This window comes from Urocitellus parryii, chromosome 8, assembly GCF_045843805.1.
Source record: "Urocitellus parryii isolate mUroPar1 chromosome 8, mUroPar1.hap1, whole genome shotgun sequence".
Taxonomy (NCBI): domain Eukaryota; kingdom Metazoa; phylum Chordata; class Mammalia; order Rodentia; family Sciuridae; genus Urocitellus; species Urocitellus parryii.
In genome coordinates, this window is record NC_135538.1 from 21240347 (window position 1) to 21257937 (window position 17591).

General features: G+C 34.7%; 1 protein-coding gene across 5 annotated transcripts in view; it reads right to left on the reverse strand.

Moving 5' to 3' along the window:
- Positions 1-17591, reverse strand: part of Utrn (utrophin) — a 514146-nt gene that overhangs the window by 282014 nt on the left and 214541 nt on the right. For all 5 annotated transcript variants that reach the window (XM_026397636.2, XM_026397635.2, XM_077801941.1 and 2 more), the window contains 6 exons: positions 16216-16407; positions 15247-15419; positions 11226-11376; positions 9642-9817; positions 2807-2942; positions 1230-1379 (listed from right to left, as the gene is read on the reverse strand). In XM_026397636.2, coding sequence (XP_026253421.2) covers positions 1230-1379; positions 2807-2942; positions 9642-9817; positions 11226-11376; positions 15247-15419; positions 16216-16407 — 978 coding nt within the window. The remainder of the gene's footprint in view (positions 1-1229; positions 1380-2806; positions 2943-9641; positions 9818-11225; positions 11377-15246; positions 15420-16215; positions 16408-17591) is intronic.

A 17591-nucleotide genomic window follows, 5' to 3' on the forward strand; every position in this document is an offset into this window, starting at 1 on the left:
ACTCATACATTGTTGGTAGGACTGCAAATTAGCACAACCACTCTGGAAGGTATATGGACATTCAAAAAACAAGGAATGAAACCACCTTATGACCCAGGTATCCCACTCCTTGGTATATTTCAAAAAGATCTAAAAATCGTCATGCTACAGAAATTCAGCCACATCAATGTTTATAGCAGCACACGTCACAATAGCCAAACTATGGAACCGGCCTAGATGTCCATCAACTGAATAGATATTACTCAGCCACAAAAAAGAATGAAATGATCTCATTTGCTGGCAAATGGATGGAACTGGAAACTAAAATGCTAAGTGAAATAAGTAAGACCCAAAAAGTCAAAGGTCAAATATTTTCTCTGATATGTGAAAGCTAGTCTAAAATAAAGAGGGGTGAAAGAGAAAAGAAATGGGGTGAGGGCAGGAGGAATTCCAACAACAACAACAAAAGAAACATTAGGGGAGTAACAGAAGGAAATTAGTTGGGAGGGAGGAGGGAGGGAATAAGGGGAAAAGAGTGGAATGAATCTGAACTAACTTTCCAATGTACGTATATAAATATACCACAATGAACCTCGCCATTATGTATATCCACAAGATGCTATTTTTAAAAATGTAAATAAATAGAAAGATTAATAGAGTAGAGGAAAGGGAATGGGGGAGGGAAAAGGGGTTAGGGTAAGTATTAGGGACTAAATTGGAGAAAATTATATTCCATGCATTTATAATTATGTCAAAATGAATCCTAATGTTATGTATTGTATAACCATTCTGAGCCAATAACAAATCACGAAAAAATAACGTATGAGGGAAAGGAGACCACTGGGTTACAATTAGAGTCATATGTCATTATATGCCACTGGAACCTAATAAATACACACTGAATGAATAAAATCATTGAAAATAAACAACACACATGTGAAAAGTCTCGTGTGACATCAGGAAGCTATTTTAAGGTATTCGTTTTTAGAATATAATTATTGGCATTTTATTGCCTAATTGTCATATACATTCATTATTTAATGTAGTATATAATGTATAAGTCCTCCTGGACAAAGAATTCCATATTAAATAGAAGATATTCTTTGAAAACATATGTTTCTGTCTATAATGGATTAAAAAAACTGTAAACATGAGTAAGAATTATGCATGTTTAAAGGTGAAACAGCTACAAACCTGTTCTCATTCCATATCAATAAATATGAAACATATGTTAGAGAAGCCCCACTCACCTTATTCCAAGTAGTGTTTGCAGTTCGTAAGCTTTCTGAAAGTTTCTCTCTTTCGTGTAAGCTCAGACTTTTATCTGAGAGCATCTCCAGTTCAGTTCTATTCAGCCATTTGAGTTTTTCAGCTTCTACTTCCATCTCTTGGGTTAAGTCCTAAAGGAATCAAAGACAAGTTCAGCAGGACAATTGTTCTACTGGGCAAAATTCAAGAAATGTACTAAAAATCTCTTGGGAAAGCATTCTTATAAATGTGGGGTTTTAATTTCTCCAATGGAACATGAACTTACAAGATGCCTGAGCACATGTTAAGAAACCGGAACAGAGAGGCAATGAAGACACACCAAAGCGCAATTGTCTGTGCGTGCACAGGAACACACACTTCCATACTTTCTCTTTTAACAGGGTCATACTGTGTTTTCCTTTCTAAATTAACACTCTAGTCTTTCTCCCTCCTTCCCCTGAAACTGGGAGTTGAACCAAGGGGTACTCGACCACTGAACTACATCCCCAGCCCCCTGGATTTTTTATTTTGAGATGGGGGATCTCACTAAGTTGCTGATGCTGTCCTCAAGTTCACAATCCTCCTACCTCAGCCTCCTGAGTAGCTGATTACAGGCGTGTGCCACCACACACAGCTAACACTCTGTTCTTATCTCCACCTTGATACTCCATCTTAATATAGGGTCCTTCCCTTTGTAATTCTTCCCAGATTGCTTGCAAAAGGGAAATTCTATTGATATTTTTATTAAAACAGGATAGTAGATATTTTCACATATTACAAAGAAAGCTTAAAAATTGTTTTGCAACATATTTTTCATCATTATGAAAAAATGCCTTTCCCCAAATGCCCCAATCATATTCCTTTATGGACCAAATCTGTTATCCAGTCATTAAGTACCCTTTCACATATATTTTTATACATGCACATATGCATACACAGTCACACAATTGCTGTCTTGTTAAATATAAATGTGAACACATAATTCTTATTATTCTACAACATGTACTTGCATTAACAAAAACTATAAATACTTGTGATATAAAATTTTAGGGATATTTGGATATATTTATATACCTGCATATCTTTATGCATTTTTTGCTATTATATACATGAACAACTACAGACTATTCTTATCAGCTGCAACAAATAAAATTTCATTAAGACAATCATTACACTAACTCTCCAGTAAGTTCCAATGAATTATTGTGCACATTGCTCAAGAATTTTCTGTAAAACTCAACTTCATCAATAATAATCAGTATTTATATTCCAAATCTAACAGCAAAAAAACTATACTTCACAACAGTGTTAAATATTTTAGATTATTTTTACATAATCTAAAAATCTGATCTAATACTAAGAGTATGGTGGTTTATCCTTTCTATGTGCATGAAGCTTTATCTCTGGAAGCTCAAAATTACAGCTGCTCTTAAAAAGAAATTCCTCTTTAAATTCATCACATTTACACAAAGTACAAAGTTTCTTTCCTTTTCTTCTTTAGTCATGCAATCTCTTACATAAGAATAATGCCCGTGCATCAAAAGGCAATGGCAAATATAGAGACAAATGCACCACTTACTGCTAATTCCTGTAGGTTTCCTTCCAGCTCTGTAGTTGATCTCTTTTGCACAGTATTCTCAGCCTTCATTAACCAACAGATAATCTCATCTAGCTTTTTTCTATACCCCATCACTTGTTTACTTTCTCCTTTTAGCCTAAAAGAATTATTGAAAAATAATAAGAAAAAAAATCTCATTAAGAACATTATATATGTGCTTATGATATCCTGATTAACTCTCCAAAAAAGAAATAATTTCTAACAATTATTTTTTTAAATATTTATTTTTTAGTTGTAGTTGGACACAATATCTTTATTTTATTTATTTTTATGTGATGCTGATAATTGAACCCAGGGCCTTGCACGTGCTAGGCAAGTACTCTACTGTTGAGTCACAACCCCAGCCCCTCTAACAATTATTTTTAATATGTGTTTTTAAATGAATGTTAATGATAATATATACATATGGAAGACTAAAGGCTACTTAATAAAAATAACAAGAATTTTTCCTTAATGCTATTCAAAAACATAGAAACTAAAGAATATTATATGTACTTTATATAAAACTTTTTAAAGTTAGATACCACTGGGTAGTATAATAGAAATTTTTAAAAAACATGAAAAATGTCTTTATCTAAAATAATAAGGAAAAGCAAACAATTCTTTTTTGAGTACTTCATGCAGACAGAACAGCATCATTATATGGCGCATTATTCACACCAGGGGGCAACTTTTACTCTGCTTTATTCATAGGACAGAAAAAAAAAGAGACAAAGTGCTGAGATTAGAAAAAGATTACAAGTATTGGGAAAAACAAGAAAAATGTAAATTCGATTAGTTCTTTAAAGTAAGCATTATGCTTGAATATGGCACACAAAGTTATAAAAAGAGATCTAGGAAAAATACAGCAAAAGTTTTAAAGGATGCAAGGAAAACAGTCAGATGAATATAAAAATGGAACTGCCTTAATTAGCTCTTTTAAATGTTATAAGAATAACATTTATAAGAATACAAACCATCTGGAAGAAGATGAGAATATGATTAGAATTCATATGACAAACATAATTGGATACTTTTTTAAAGGGATTAAAAGCTATCAGGAGCTTAGTGGTATCATTATTTTTATAGTTGCTACAATTTGGTGCTGGTTGAAAAATTGAATGCCATTTTTTAATGAATTGCATGTATCATCCCTAATCAGAATGTACATGTTTAATGGCTATGCCTTAATCATGAGGCCTAACAAAATGATGTAGTAGATGCAATAAAATATTAAATACTTATATGCTTAATGGAGCCAATAATATTTAATATTACAAAACTAATGAAAATCACTAATAAATCAGAGTTCTTAATATCCATGAAGAAAATACTGTTTCAAGATAAAAAAGCAATAATATAAATTGTTAAGGTTACCAATACTAAAACGGGTAGTCTACCCTGAAAAGAATTTGATTTAAAAACTTTGGAAATGCCCAAAATACTAGTACCAGCCTTTTATTAAAAAAAAGTTGGAATTTAAGCTTCCAATATTTCATAATCATGACTAAATTAGTACTTTGAAAATAGAACTGAGAAGGAAACTAACATTATCAAGTGATTTTAATAAGACATATTTGAGTCACCAAAAATTTTTATCTGCAAACTAAATATAATCTACAATTTAAATGTTAGCCCTAAGTATAAAAACAAATTACAAATTCCATTCAAATCGTAGATAACAATTGCTCATTAAGAAACAGCACAAATGGTTGAACTGTGCAAATATTTAGCTGCAGGCTTTCAACAACAACAACAAAAAAAAAACTGTGTGATATTTCTCAATGACTTTGATAACAGCATGCATACACACTCAATATTTTAAGGTAGTCTCAACATAAGATAGGTCACAAACCCGAAGTTTAACATGCATTTATATAAACAAATATTGCTTTAGTCAAAATGCAACATCTGGGGCAAAAGATTCATTATTCCTTTCATGTTCAAGAAGTGAGTAAAATAGGCATAAACTTCACTTTGTTAGTTTCAAGCACAATAATTATCACACTCTATAGAGATCCATTTGTAAATCTATAGGAGAATTTCTGCTTGTGCACTGTTTCCCTGCAGAAAGCCCAGAAGTCACCTCACCTCCAGCTGGAAGAATTCTCCATGCGAACATCTCCCCTTGCAATCCTGCCCCAGGCTTCCTAACCCTCCTCTTCACCTAATCCTCTTCAGGTCTCTCCCAGGGCCTCACTACTCATACCTCCCTCCTTTGTACGTCTGCTTTCTTTTCCCTAAAGGCTGCTCTAGTTTGGATACGGAATTTTACAAATATTAGGAGAAATGAGGAGAAAAAGATAAATTTGATTAATTTATTAAAAGAAGTATTATATTGGAATATAATCAGATGAGGCCCAAGTGTTAAAGGTTCGGTCTCCTCCTGGTGCTACTGGAAGTGAGTGGGAACAATCAGAGTTGGTAGAGGTGGGGCCAAATGAGACATCTTTAGATCACTAGGGGAATATCCTTGAAGGAGATAGTGGGATCTCGGCCCATTGCTCTTTTTTGCTTCTCTGCCATAAGCCGTAAGCGCTTGGCTCCACCATGCATTCCTGATGATGTGGAAAAGTCTTTCAAATTGGTTTATGGAAGAAGTTTAAAGGAGCAAGCTAGAAAAAGCCTAAAATGTTGTAAGTGATGCTTAACAGTTGATTCTGGTGGGGTCTCAAAAGACAAGACCATTGATAGGAGTGCAATTCTAAAGGTTATGTTAAGTAGGTTTTATATAAAAAGGAGGGATTTGATGGTAATTGGACTACAGATCAACCTTGTTGCACTGTGGCAAAGAACTGAACTGCATTTTGTCCATTCCTTGGTACGTTTTGGGAAGCCAAACTGAAAGGTGATGGATGGATTGGTTTGTCTAACACAGAAAATTTCAAAGCAGCCCAGTATTAAGGCAGCTTTTACTTTTACCAGGATTTACAGTAAAAACCACAAAGAAAGAAAGAGATTTGGAAAACTGGCAGTTGTGCTAAAAGAGAAGCATGTGTATACTTACAGACAAGATGGGTGCTATTGTAGTTGCTGGTGTCCTTAAGAACAATCCAAGTGCACAAAAACAGACATGAAGACCAATGGAACAGAACAGAAGACACAGAGACAAACCCACATAAATACGTTATGTCATACTAAACAAAGGTGCCTAAACATACAATGGAAAAAAGATAGACTCTTCAACAAATGGTACTGGGAAAACTGGAAATCCATATGTAGTAGAAAGAAATTGAACCCCAGTCTATCACCCTGCACAAAGCTCAACTCAAAGTGGATAAGGACCTAGGCATTAGACCAGAGACCCTGCACCTAAAAAAAAAAAAAAAAAAAAAAAATAGGCCAAACTCTCCATCATGTCAGCTTAAGAACTGATTTCCACAATGACTCCTAAAGCACAAGAAGTAAAATCAAGAATCAACAAATGGGATGATATCAAACTAAAAACCTTCTCCACAACAAAGGAAACAATTAAGAACGTGAAGAGAGAGCCTATAGAATGGGAGAAAATCTTTACCACCTGCACCTCCGATAGGACATTAATCTCCAGGAAATATAAAGAACTCAAAAAGCTTAACACCAAAATAACAAATAACCCAATCAAAAAATGGGCAAAGAACTGAACAGACACAGCAGCAGAAAAAAGCAGCAGCAGCCGCTTGCTGCCACCAAGTATTTCTGGGTTCAGAAGGAAAAAAATAATAATATTCTGCCTTGGAAAAATAGGGAAATTTTCTAGAGGGACTCTCAGAAATTAGCAAGGTCACAGCCATCACAGGCTCAGAGATTTGTAGAGATGCATATTGATTTTAAAGACTTTCCAGGGCAGAGTCTTTTGAGAAAAGAGTCTCTGGGCTCCCTGATTTCCCAGGACCACTGCCAACAAGGCACTCCATTGCAGCCATGGGTCAAGAGGGCCCAAGTACAGTTCACTCAGGCAGCATCCATATGATGCTTCTTTTGCAGACATGTGAAATGAATCAGTTGTGGAATCAAGGAGGTTTCCACCAAGATTTCAAAGGAAAATCTGAGATCCAGGAAGCATGTTACAGGGTAAGAGCTCCTGCAAGTAGCCTCCAACAGAGTGCAGCACAGAACTTTGAGAGCAAAGAACAAGCCTAACTAAGGACCCCAAGAAGATAGAAATGTTGGCAATGTGGAACATTTGCGGAGGGAAGCTGCAGGCAGTGATCCAAGCCAGCCCAGGACAGCGGCTATGTGGGCTATAAACAAAACAGTGGGGATGGGGCTCCCTGAACCCCTGAGAGACCACATCCCCCCAGTGTGCCCAGGATGCCAGTCATAGAGCAGGAGAATTTCACGTTCATCGTGCTAGGTTTCAGTCTTGCTTTTGTTTTCCTATTCCTGCCTTTTGGGATGGAAATAAATAACCCATGCCTCTCCTGCCATTATGTCTTGGAAGTTTAAAACTTACATTTTGATTTCATACAGGGGCTCACGGTTGAGTTTTCTTCCAATCTTAAAGGGGAAATTGGCCTTAAACTTTTAAGAAATGCTAAAAGTGCTAAAACTTCAGGAATACTCCTGGGGATGAACTGAAGGCATTTCCCGTTGTGAAATGAACATAGATTTTTTTGGAGGCCAGGGTACAATGCTGTAGTTTGGAATGTTCCCCCAAAGGCCCAAATGTTAAGACTTGACCCCCCAGCTCTTGCAATTAGAAGGTGGTAGAAACTTAAAGAGGAGAGGCCTAGCAGGAGGTCTTGAGATTATTGAGGGACATGACGTTCAAGGGGATAGTTGGATTACAGCCCCTTCCTCCACTCTTTTTCCTTCCCTATCATGAAGTGAGTGGTTTGCTTCACTAAGCATTTCCACCATGACATGTTGCTGCAGGCCCCAAGTCAACAGGGTCAACCAATCATGGGCTGAAACCTGCAAAACTGTGACCAAATAAAGTTTTTCTTTTAAAAGTTGATTATTTCAGGTAATTGTTATCACAACAGGAAGCTGCCTATTAAAACAACACTCCCTAGAAGGAATTCATGGACCATGGCTACAAATACCTCAAAGCTCAGCATCCAATATCCTTCCTCTTTAAAACCTAAATTTCATAGTCCATCATATCTGCCTCTCCCCTATTAGAAACGTTTTGGGTAATCATTCTCTATATATTTTCATCTTTCAAAAGTTTCTTCTTAGTCTCTATTTCTTAGTGATATTTGTATCCTCAGGACTAAACATAGGCTCAATAAATGTTGATCAAATCAATCAATCATTGGCAAAATTTAGCAAGAACATTCTGGAGAATAAGTTCTAGAATAACTTACTTTTATAAGAAACAGATGATTTTAGAGTTAACTAGGGGAGACCGGGGTTGTGGCTCAGCAGTAGAGCGCTTGCCTAGCATGGGCAAGGCCCTGGGTTCCATCTTCAGCACCATAAAAAAATACATTAAATAAAATAAAGGTATTGTGCCCAACTACAACTAAAAAAATAATTTTTTTTTTAAAAAAAGAGTTAACTATGAACAGTCAAGGCATGAATGCTTTGCAAACATTGTCTCATTTAATCCTCATTAGAGCATAATTCTCATTTAGAGAGTGGAAAACTTCAGCCAGAGAGCTCTGGGGCTTTTCTAGGTTTATACTGCATAATACTTGTTAGCACCTACTTTCTATGAAATTTTGGACAAGTTACTTAACCTCTCCTCGTGAAGCCCCAGTTTCCACAGCTGTAGCAAGTTTCCTCAGAGAGTGTCTATCAGGATTGAATGAGACAATGTGTGCAAAGTCCCAAATTCTCTCTCTGCCACATAGTGATCTCTCAACCAACACATACCAATTATTGCCTGACTGTAACCAGAACATAAGAAATGCAGACTTTTTACAATAAAAAGAAGCCACAGGCCATACCATACTATTAATGCCATATATAATATTATAATAATGTACTTGATAATACCATACATTAATGCCATATATAATATTATAATAATGTACTTGATAAAGTGTTAGACAAACAAATAGCTTATAACGGAAATAATGTATCATCCACAGAGTTCAAACTAGCAGAAAAAAAAAATCTTCAACTTTTTAACCCAAAACTACAATGAAAACCACAACAAGGGCTGGAGATGGGGCTTAGTGGTAGAGCATTTGTCTAGCACTCAACAGGAACTGGGTTTGATCCTCAGCACCACAGCACTCCCCCCAAAAAATCATCAATAAGACTGGATACATTAAGCAAAGTAGAAATTGTTCACTAAGTTTCTAATTTCTCAGAAAATGACTTAAAATAATTTTAAATGTAGAATACAAAGAGAGAACATTACATACACTAGTAATCAAACATATTTCCAATCAGTTGATACCTTCACAGAATCTGGGACACTATAGCATAGTCGGTCATGCAAACAAACAATAACATGTTATACATATTCTATTACCTAGATGAGGGGTTGATACGTGGGGATAGAGCACATCCTTCAACACTAAGGACAACCTAGTGGGATGGGTAACTAAGGCAGACTCAGCCAGCAAATGAGTGAGGCAAGGCCCCGCCAGACCTGTGTTCTTTCAACTACCTGATGTTCCATCATAATCATCATTATCAGGATGCTCAGAAACAAAAAGAATGGAGTTTGTTTTTACATACATATCTTAGTAGAAAATCAACTTCATGATCAACCTAAAAATAATGAGGACATGGACAGTGGGAGCCTTAACTGTCAGTAAAATTCTTCATTATAATATCAGATGATAAAAGACCTTGGGATAGGTTGGATTGTATCTTAAAAGATTCAACCCCCACACACACTCCCTCCTGTACTCTCAAATGACTTCGGCGGAATCACCTGGGCTGCCTATCCTTCACTTCGGCAACGACTGCGCTCCAACGTCGGTTGACCCCTGCCAGCTTGTCTTTCAGGAAGCTTCCATCTGCTGGGGACAGTCTCTGCACAATCCCATCCCCAGCTCGATTGACTGCAACCAGGCTGGGCTGATGGCTGCTGATGCCCTCTTCAAGTTCCTGTGACAGAACACAAGCCAAAGTTAATTCCATGACACAATTCAACTGTTCTGACGCCATGCACCTACCCAAATACTGTGGCATCAGCTCAAGTGTTAGAGAAGCAGATTCCTGGAGGGTGTTTTATGTTCATAACAAAAGACATTTTAAAACAACTTAATTACATTGCAAGGAACACAGTCAATGAAATTTATCTTGAAGTTGAACCCACCCTCAGGAATGTCATCAGGCAAAATAATGTGAAATAGGACAGCTTAATATCATAAAACAAACAACAGCTGTGTACTTTGAAGCCGAAGCATCAATCAAGTTTGATTAAAGTGAATTGCTCATCTTCTTCCAAACAACTGCTTAAATGCATCTCTTTAAAAAAAAAATATTTACCCGCCATATATTCCTGGCAATACATAAATATATATCCTGCAATATTTAAAGAAACTTCAATGTCCTTTTTGCTGAAACAATGCTTCACTGGTCTGCAGAAAGTTTTCAGTAACAAATTTTAAAGGGATATTTTAAAGTCAAATTTAAACATTTATCTGTACCTCCAAAACCATAAAAATTCATTAACATATTAAAGAGAAAAATAAAGCATATCTATTTTGGGGCTGGGGATGTGGCTCAAGCGGTAGCGCGCTCGCTTGGCATGCGTGCGGCCCGGGTTCGATCCTCAGCACCACATACCAACAAAGATGTTGTGTCCGCCGAGAACTAAAAAATAAATATTAAAAAATTTCTAAAAAAAAAAATAAAGCATATCTATTTAATTCCTTATGAACCTTCTACAGAAAATACATTTTAAAAATTTAATAAAAGAAAATATTTTATCAGTGGTAAAACTGAAATTTACTTTGCTTTCTATCATTATTTTTAAAGATCTATTGTTATCAGAAATGATGTTGCTATTGTGTTATGTATTCCCAGAACTGAATTAGACTTACATGAGCAGCTGTCCTGCTGTAGATCAAGAAAAATTTAATTTTATGATAATTATCTATGATGCAAAGTGTTTGAGGACAAAAAGTCACAGCTAAGGTACGTATATATTTTTCTGTGGTTGATATAAGTTTGGGTACAAAATTTTACAAATATTATCCTGAATACAAATTGCAAGAGAAGAAGTCATTTTTACACAATTTTTTAAATGAGATTGTTTCTCACATTACCCACCAATGAGCAGTTTTATTTAAACTTCTTTAAAATCCTGATAGAAAACTATATATGACCAGTTTTCTTGTAAACCCTGGAAACCAGAAACTAAATTGGGAATAAAAATCACAAACTACAAATGTACTCCTGAAAAATTAATATATGCAGTTCGTACTTCTGAAATCTGTCTTAACAGCCACATGCTAAATACATATGCAACCTTTTGGCAGATCCCCTTTCAAGAACAGAAAGTGCTCACCTGCTGATGCATCCTGGCATTGTCTAAGTCCAGGCTGCCATCTGGAGCACAGGTGTCCCCCAGTAACTCTTCAGCTTCCGTTATCCACTGTGTGAGGTCGTTCAGGTCACAGTGGAACTGTCTCCATTCTTCCACAGCCCTATCAAAATGACTAGTGGACAAGAAACAAAATAGGTTTGTGAACTCTCCAGTACTGCCTAGAACCAATTTTTCTAAAAAAAAAAAAAAAAAAAAAATTCAAATACCATTTAAAATGAAAGCCCACAATGGAGTGGATTCAGGGCTATTATACTACAAGACCAATTTTTGTAGTGGGTTGTAGTTAATAATTCCTTTTAGAGAAACAAGCATCACAACAAAAGCAAAGCAAAAAGCAAATGCCGCCCCTCCCTCTACTATCCCCCCACCCCGCCCAACACACACACCAAGAGAGCTTTTAATATAGAAAGATTTAGCCTTCTCTGGCTTGCAAAACCAAAAGTGTTTAGCTTAGACATGTTAGCCTACCCAACATTATATATTTAACATGAAATACCATAAATTATAAAACATGATCAATTATTCTCTTAGAAACGAAATATGTTGTTTTACTACCAGAACAATTAGTTCGAAGCTAGAACAGGAAGCCAAGAAATCTCAGATGCTTCACAATTTTCAAAATTTCCTTATACTCCATTATTTCTATCTTATGGACTGAATTCTGTCCCACCAAAATTTACATGTGAAAGCCTTAATCTTAAAGGTGACTACTTGAAGATAGGGCTTTTAAGGTGGCACATGTCTGTAATCCCAGCAATTTGGGAGGCTAAGGCAGGAGGATTATGAGTTCAAAGCCAGCTTTAACAACTTCGCAAGGCCCTAAGAACTTAGCAAGACCCTGTTGCTAAATAAAATAAAAAAGGAAAAAGTGGCTGAGGATATGGTTTAGTGGTTAAGCACCCCGGTTCAATCCCCAGTACCAGAAAAATAAAAAGAACAAAAAGAAGAAAGAAAGAACACGATCAATACACTACAACCAATAAAATAAGATTCAACACTTCAAGTAAATGAAACCAAATAAATAAAGAAAATAAAGCGATAAAGTAAAAGATTTGATAAGAGGAGGCTTTTCTAACAAAAGAGAAGATAGCCCTGCACTTACAATTTTGAAAATCCCCTGGAATAAATTGTTTCCCAAAGGAAATATTTTTACAATCAATAAAATAGTATGTGTATCTGCAATCAACATTACTAATCAGCACAGTTATTGAAGTTCCACCACATTAGCAACATGCACATATGCAAATAAGATAATTAAAAAAGAAAAGTTATCATTATATACACGTAGTATGTTGATAAAATGAAAAGGCCAACAAAATCAACTTTGTATCCATAGACACACACAGAAAAAAAGGTAACATATACCATCACTTCAAAAATAAAAAAGAAAAATGTATAACTCTTTTGTAATAGACCTGATGAGAAAGTTTTACTAACCCTTCAAACTTTACTGATCTCAAAGGAAACAAATAATAAAAATAATTTCAAATTGAACACTCTTCCGTAAATTAATTAAAATGATTACAAGATTTCATTGGAAAAATACAAAAGATTTTTAGAATAACTGGTGGGGAAAGAACATTAATTTCAGAATAATTTGGGAAAATTTATTGTACTGGATGAATAAATTTGTTTTAAAAATGAAAATAAGGTATTTGCTTTAAAATAATGGTATTATTAAGACAGAATTAGCAAAATTAAATAAATATATTTTAAATTATGATTTAAAGGAAGTATCACCAAAAAAAAGAGATAAATTCATTCAATAAAAAGTAATGAAAATGTTGGCTGTTCCTTTAAGAAAAATGAAGCCAAATAGAGCTAATCAGTGCTTCTTAATTCAGGCAGCATAAAAAATTAGCTGAACAATGTTTAAGAAGTGTAAATATAGCCAGGCAATGTGATTCATGCCTATAATCCCAGCTACCTGGGAGGCTGAGGCAGGACGATCAAAAAATGGAGCCCAGCCTGGGCAACTTAAGAAGACCATGTCTCAAAATTAAAAAAAAAAAAGAAGGGGGCAAGGGGCTAGCAGCACTGCTCAGTGATAGAACCCAGCACCAACACAAAAGAAAGGTAGAGATACATGAATCCTACTCATGCTACTGAAGCTGGTGTATAGTACATATCAAAATAAATTTCAGATGGATTAGATTATTAACTGTGCATTTTAAATTAAGCAAATAAAAAATTGGGTCTTGTTGTAGTTTGCCAGGGTAAGAGGAAGTATTGTGGATTGAATCAGTGGGCACTTTACCAATGAGCTACAACCCCAGTCATTTTCATTTTTTATTTTGAGACTAAGTTGCCCAAGCTGGCCTCAAACTTGTGGTCCTCCTGCCTCAGTCTCAGGTCACTGGGATTACAAGCATGCAACACTGTGCCTGGCTAAAAAAATTTTTTAAAGTGTACATAAATATTTGCTTCATAGTAAAAAGTTAACTTACATGCATATAAGTTTCATTTAAATTAATGAAATCACAAAGAATTATAAGAGAATTACATAAAATTTTCCACATCTCAAAAAACCACCATTAACAAAATTAAAGGACACAGAAAAGCTATGTCCACTTAAACAACAAGAAATAAAACCATAAATAGCTTCTATCTTTAATGAAAAAAAAGTTTTTGCAAAAATAAGCTAAAAGTATATCATGATTAAAAAAAGAGCAAATCTGAGGCAAAGAATATTCAAATCTCACTGATAACAAAGAATATTCAAATCTCACTGATAACAAGGTGAAATAAAACTGATATGGAACCTATTGCTATAAAATTGGCAAAGCTCTTTTTAAAAAATCCCGTCAATATTATCCAGGGTTCAAAAGGAAGAACACATTCTGTCGGCAGAAGAACAATAATCCAGGGCTGGGGTTATAGCTCAGTGGAAGAGCACTTGCCTAGCATGTGTGAGGCACCCGGTTCAGTTCTCAGCACCACATATAAATAAATAAAATAAAGGTCAGCAACAACTAAAAAATATTTTTTTTAAAAAGAAGTACAGTAATCCAAAGTCTTAAAATGTTACTATTATTTTTAATCAAATAATCAAGTCTATTTTATAAGTATGGTTAAAGATGTACTTAAATGGATATTTTCTAAATGTACAAAGAGATGATACTAAAAATCCCATTCAAAGGAATAAGTTAAGGGCTATTAAAAGCTATCCTCTTGAGGTTTAGATAGTCACATGAAATATGAAAAAGGTTAAAATGATGCCTAGTTTTTGCATCTCTGAAGTTTTCCAATATATTACAATGTACTGTCCTGTGTTAACACAGTACTTTATGTCATCTTATTTCTCTTATTTTTCCTTTCTTTTTTTTTTTTTTTTTTTTTTTTTTTTTGTACCAGGGATTGAACCTAGGGGAGCCACATCCCCAACCCTTTTTATTTTGAAACAAGATTCACTTAGTTGCTAAACTTGACTTGTGATCCTCCTGCATCAGCCTCCTGAGCTGCAGGGATTACAGCACATTGAGCTATTTCATACTTTATTTGCATTTCCAATACATTCACAGCTATTGACTAAAATTCTAACCAGATTTATTTCCACCTATCAATAGGCCTGGTCAAAATCTAGTAAGAAAAAGGATTAGAAACAATCTCTCAAACAGAAGATTATAAAAGATTATAGATGGACTCTGTCACTGTCTTTGATCTTCATCCACATTAATCAAGTGTGTACAAAAAGTATGTGCATTTTAGTAAACTAAAGACCCTTTTTAATTTTTTTAAAAAAATGGATACTATTTAAATACTAAAAATTAAAAGTGCTTCATTATTATTAAGACATTATGTTAAAACATGTCATCTATTTGTGATCAATCTCCTCTTTAAGGGGCTGTATTCATAACAATTTATTAGATACGCCAAATTTCAAAAATATAAAATAAATTCTCTATACAAGTAAACTGTTTCATGGCACATGAACTTGTAGACATATTTTTACAAATTAAATATTAACTTAGTTTGTACATACCCTTTACGATCATTGTACATTCTATTAACTCTGTCCCACTTTGCATTCAATTGAGTCAACATATCCCTGATCTGAATGGCTTCAGGTCCCGAGGCTTCAAGGATAACATCTGGTTGCTGTTCATGAATAACTGCAATCTGCTCCCCAAGTTTGTCCAGTTGGTCTTTGATATTCTAAAAAACATATTGTCATGCATTACCAAAATCCAGCAAAATGGTAAAGAATCACAGATAACCAAAAATACGTATTGTGTAATTCTCATTTAAAATAATAATGAGGACAAACGTTGTTGTTGTTGTTGTTGTTGTTGTTTTAATGAACAGCTGCATTGGCCAAAGTGTGAGGAATGTAATACAAATGGCAAGGGGGAAAATTCTCACTGATGTTCAAAGTGGCTTTTGGACAGGACATGAAAACCTCTGTTACATTCTGAAAAGGTAATGGAGCATTCAAGACTGGAATTATTTATATTTTCAAAGATCTAATTATGATAGTTTAAATGACAGAAATGAACTATATAAGTTATCAAACCTATCAGTGATATTATTGTGAGTTTATATGTAAATGCAATCAAATTGTACAACAAAGCCTAGACAGAATTTAATAGTTTAACTAACTCAGAATCAAGATGCCATATACCATCCCAACTGGCCAATCTTAAATCATTTAGATGACCAGACAAAAGCTGACATTTCACTCAAAGGACAAACAAGTTTGTAAGACAGGAATATGTTCTCTACTTATGTTTAAGGTCTCTGCTGTTGCAAAAATAAGTCATAACTGTTCATATATAAAAATTCATAACCAATTTTTTTTAAATAAAATTTTTACTATAATTCACTGGAGAGTATAAGAAAGTTTTGTTATTCATATCCATTAATTATTCCTTGGTACAATTTTAAAGGATCTGGGCCATCTAAGTGGGCATGATAATTCTGGCTATTCCCTCTGCAGTGCCTGCAGATTTACCTTCAGTGAGTCTTCCTGAAAAGAGAAGTCTTCATAGACAGTGTTTTTTAGTTCAGGAATATTAAGTGATAATTCCACATCATCCATGGTAAGTAAAATTTTGTTAATTTCAACCACATAATCCGAGGGGACAGGTGATGATCTCATTCCAGAAGCAAGTGGACTTGTTTTCCTCTGTTGGATAGGGATGGCCTAGAAAACATTTTTGAAAAAACAGTGCACATATTTTAAAAGAGCCCCACACTGAGTAATAGCAAATTGAGAAAAATACAAGACTATTATGTGGATGCATTCAAAACCATGAACCAAAATAAAGAATTTTAACCACAATTTTTTAAATTTTAAAACTGTATTGCTACAGAATCCTTAATAATCTTTATTCTAATTTTTAACTGATATTAAAACAGCTTTGATTAAGTTAATGTTTGAAAAGTTTCTCTTTAAGATCTAAGTTATTTAAACTCACTTTGCAACCAGGAGACATAACAATTCCTTTCCTAAATTGTTGAAGAAATGAGAAAATGTGGCCAATAATGAAAACTTTGTTTTCCCTTTCTTTTGCAATATGGGGACTGAACCCAGGTCCTCACACATGCTAGGCAAGCACTCTACCACTGAACTGCATCTCAACTCTTTTTCATTTTATTTTGAGACAAGGTCCTTAATAAGTTGTCCAGACTGGTCAAACTTGTGATGCTCCTGCTTGAGCCCCCCAAAGAGCTGGGATTACAGATATGTGCCAGCACACCTAGCTTATTTCACCATTTTAAAAATATCACAATTAAACACTTCAGGGCTTCACTGCTGAAAACATAAGTTAAACTTGTTTTTGAAACATCACAAGTGGGCAAGGTGGTATACATCTATAGTCCCATTTACTTAAGAGGCTGAGGCAGGAGGATTGCAGATCCTGGAACCCAGAAATTCAAGGCCAGCCTAGGCAACACAGAAAGACCCAATCTCAAAAAATAAGTTTAAAAAAATTAAAATTAACATATGAAAGACAGTGGGAATTTCGATTAAAATACTATCCAGGTAACTCATTATATAATCTTACCTTTAAGAACAATATTATATAGCATGAATATTCTACAGAAAACAATGGATCCTAAAGTACTAAAGTTGACAGCCTTGAGGCTCTGTGAACTACTCATTTGCCCTGATGTAATTATTCTGGATCTTCTATTCAGAGCTTTCTCTATAATAAACTGTTCTCTAGGCTGGGCCTCTTGCATAAGGAATTCCAGTCCTTTACTCCTATACGATTATAATTTAATAAGTGCTATTTGCAAAAAAGACAAAATATAGCTACTTACAAATTAAGGTACCTTCCTTAACATTTTTACTTCCATGTTGAATTTTTAAAAAGTAATATT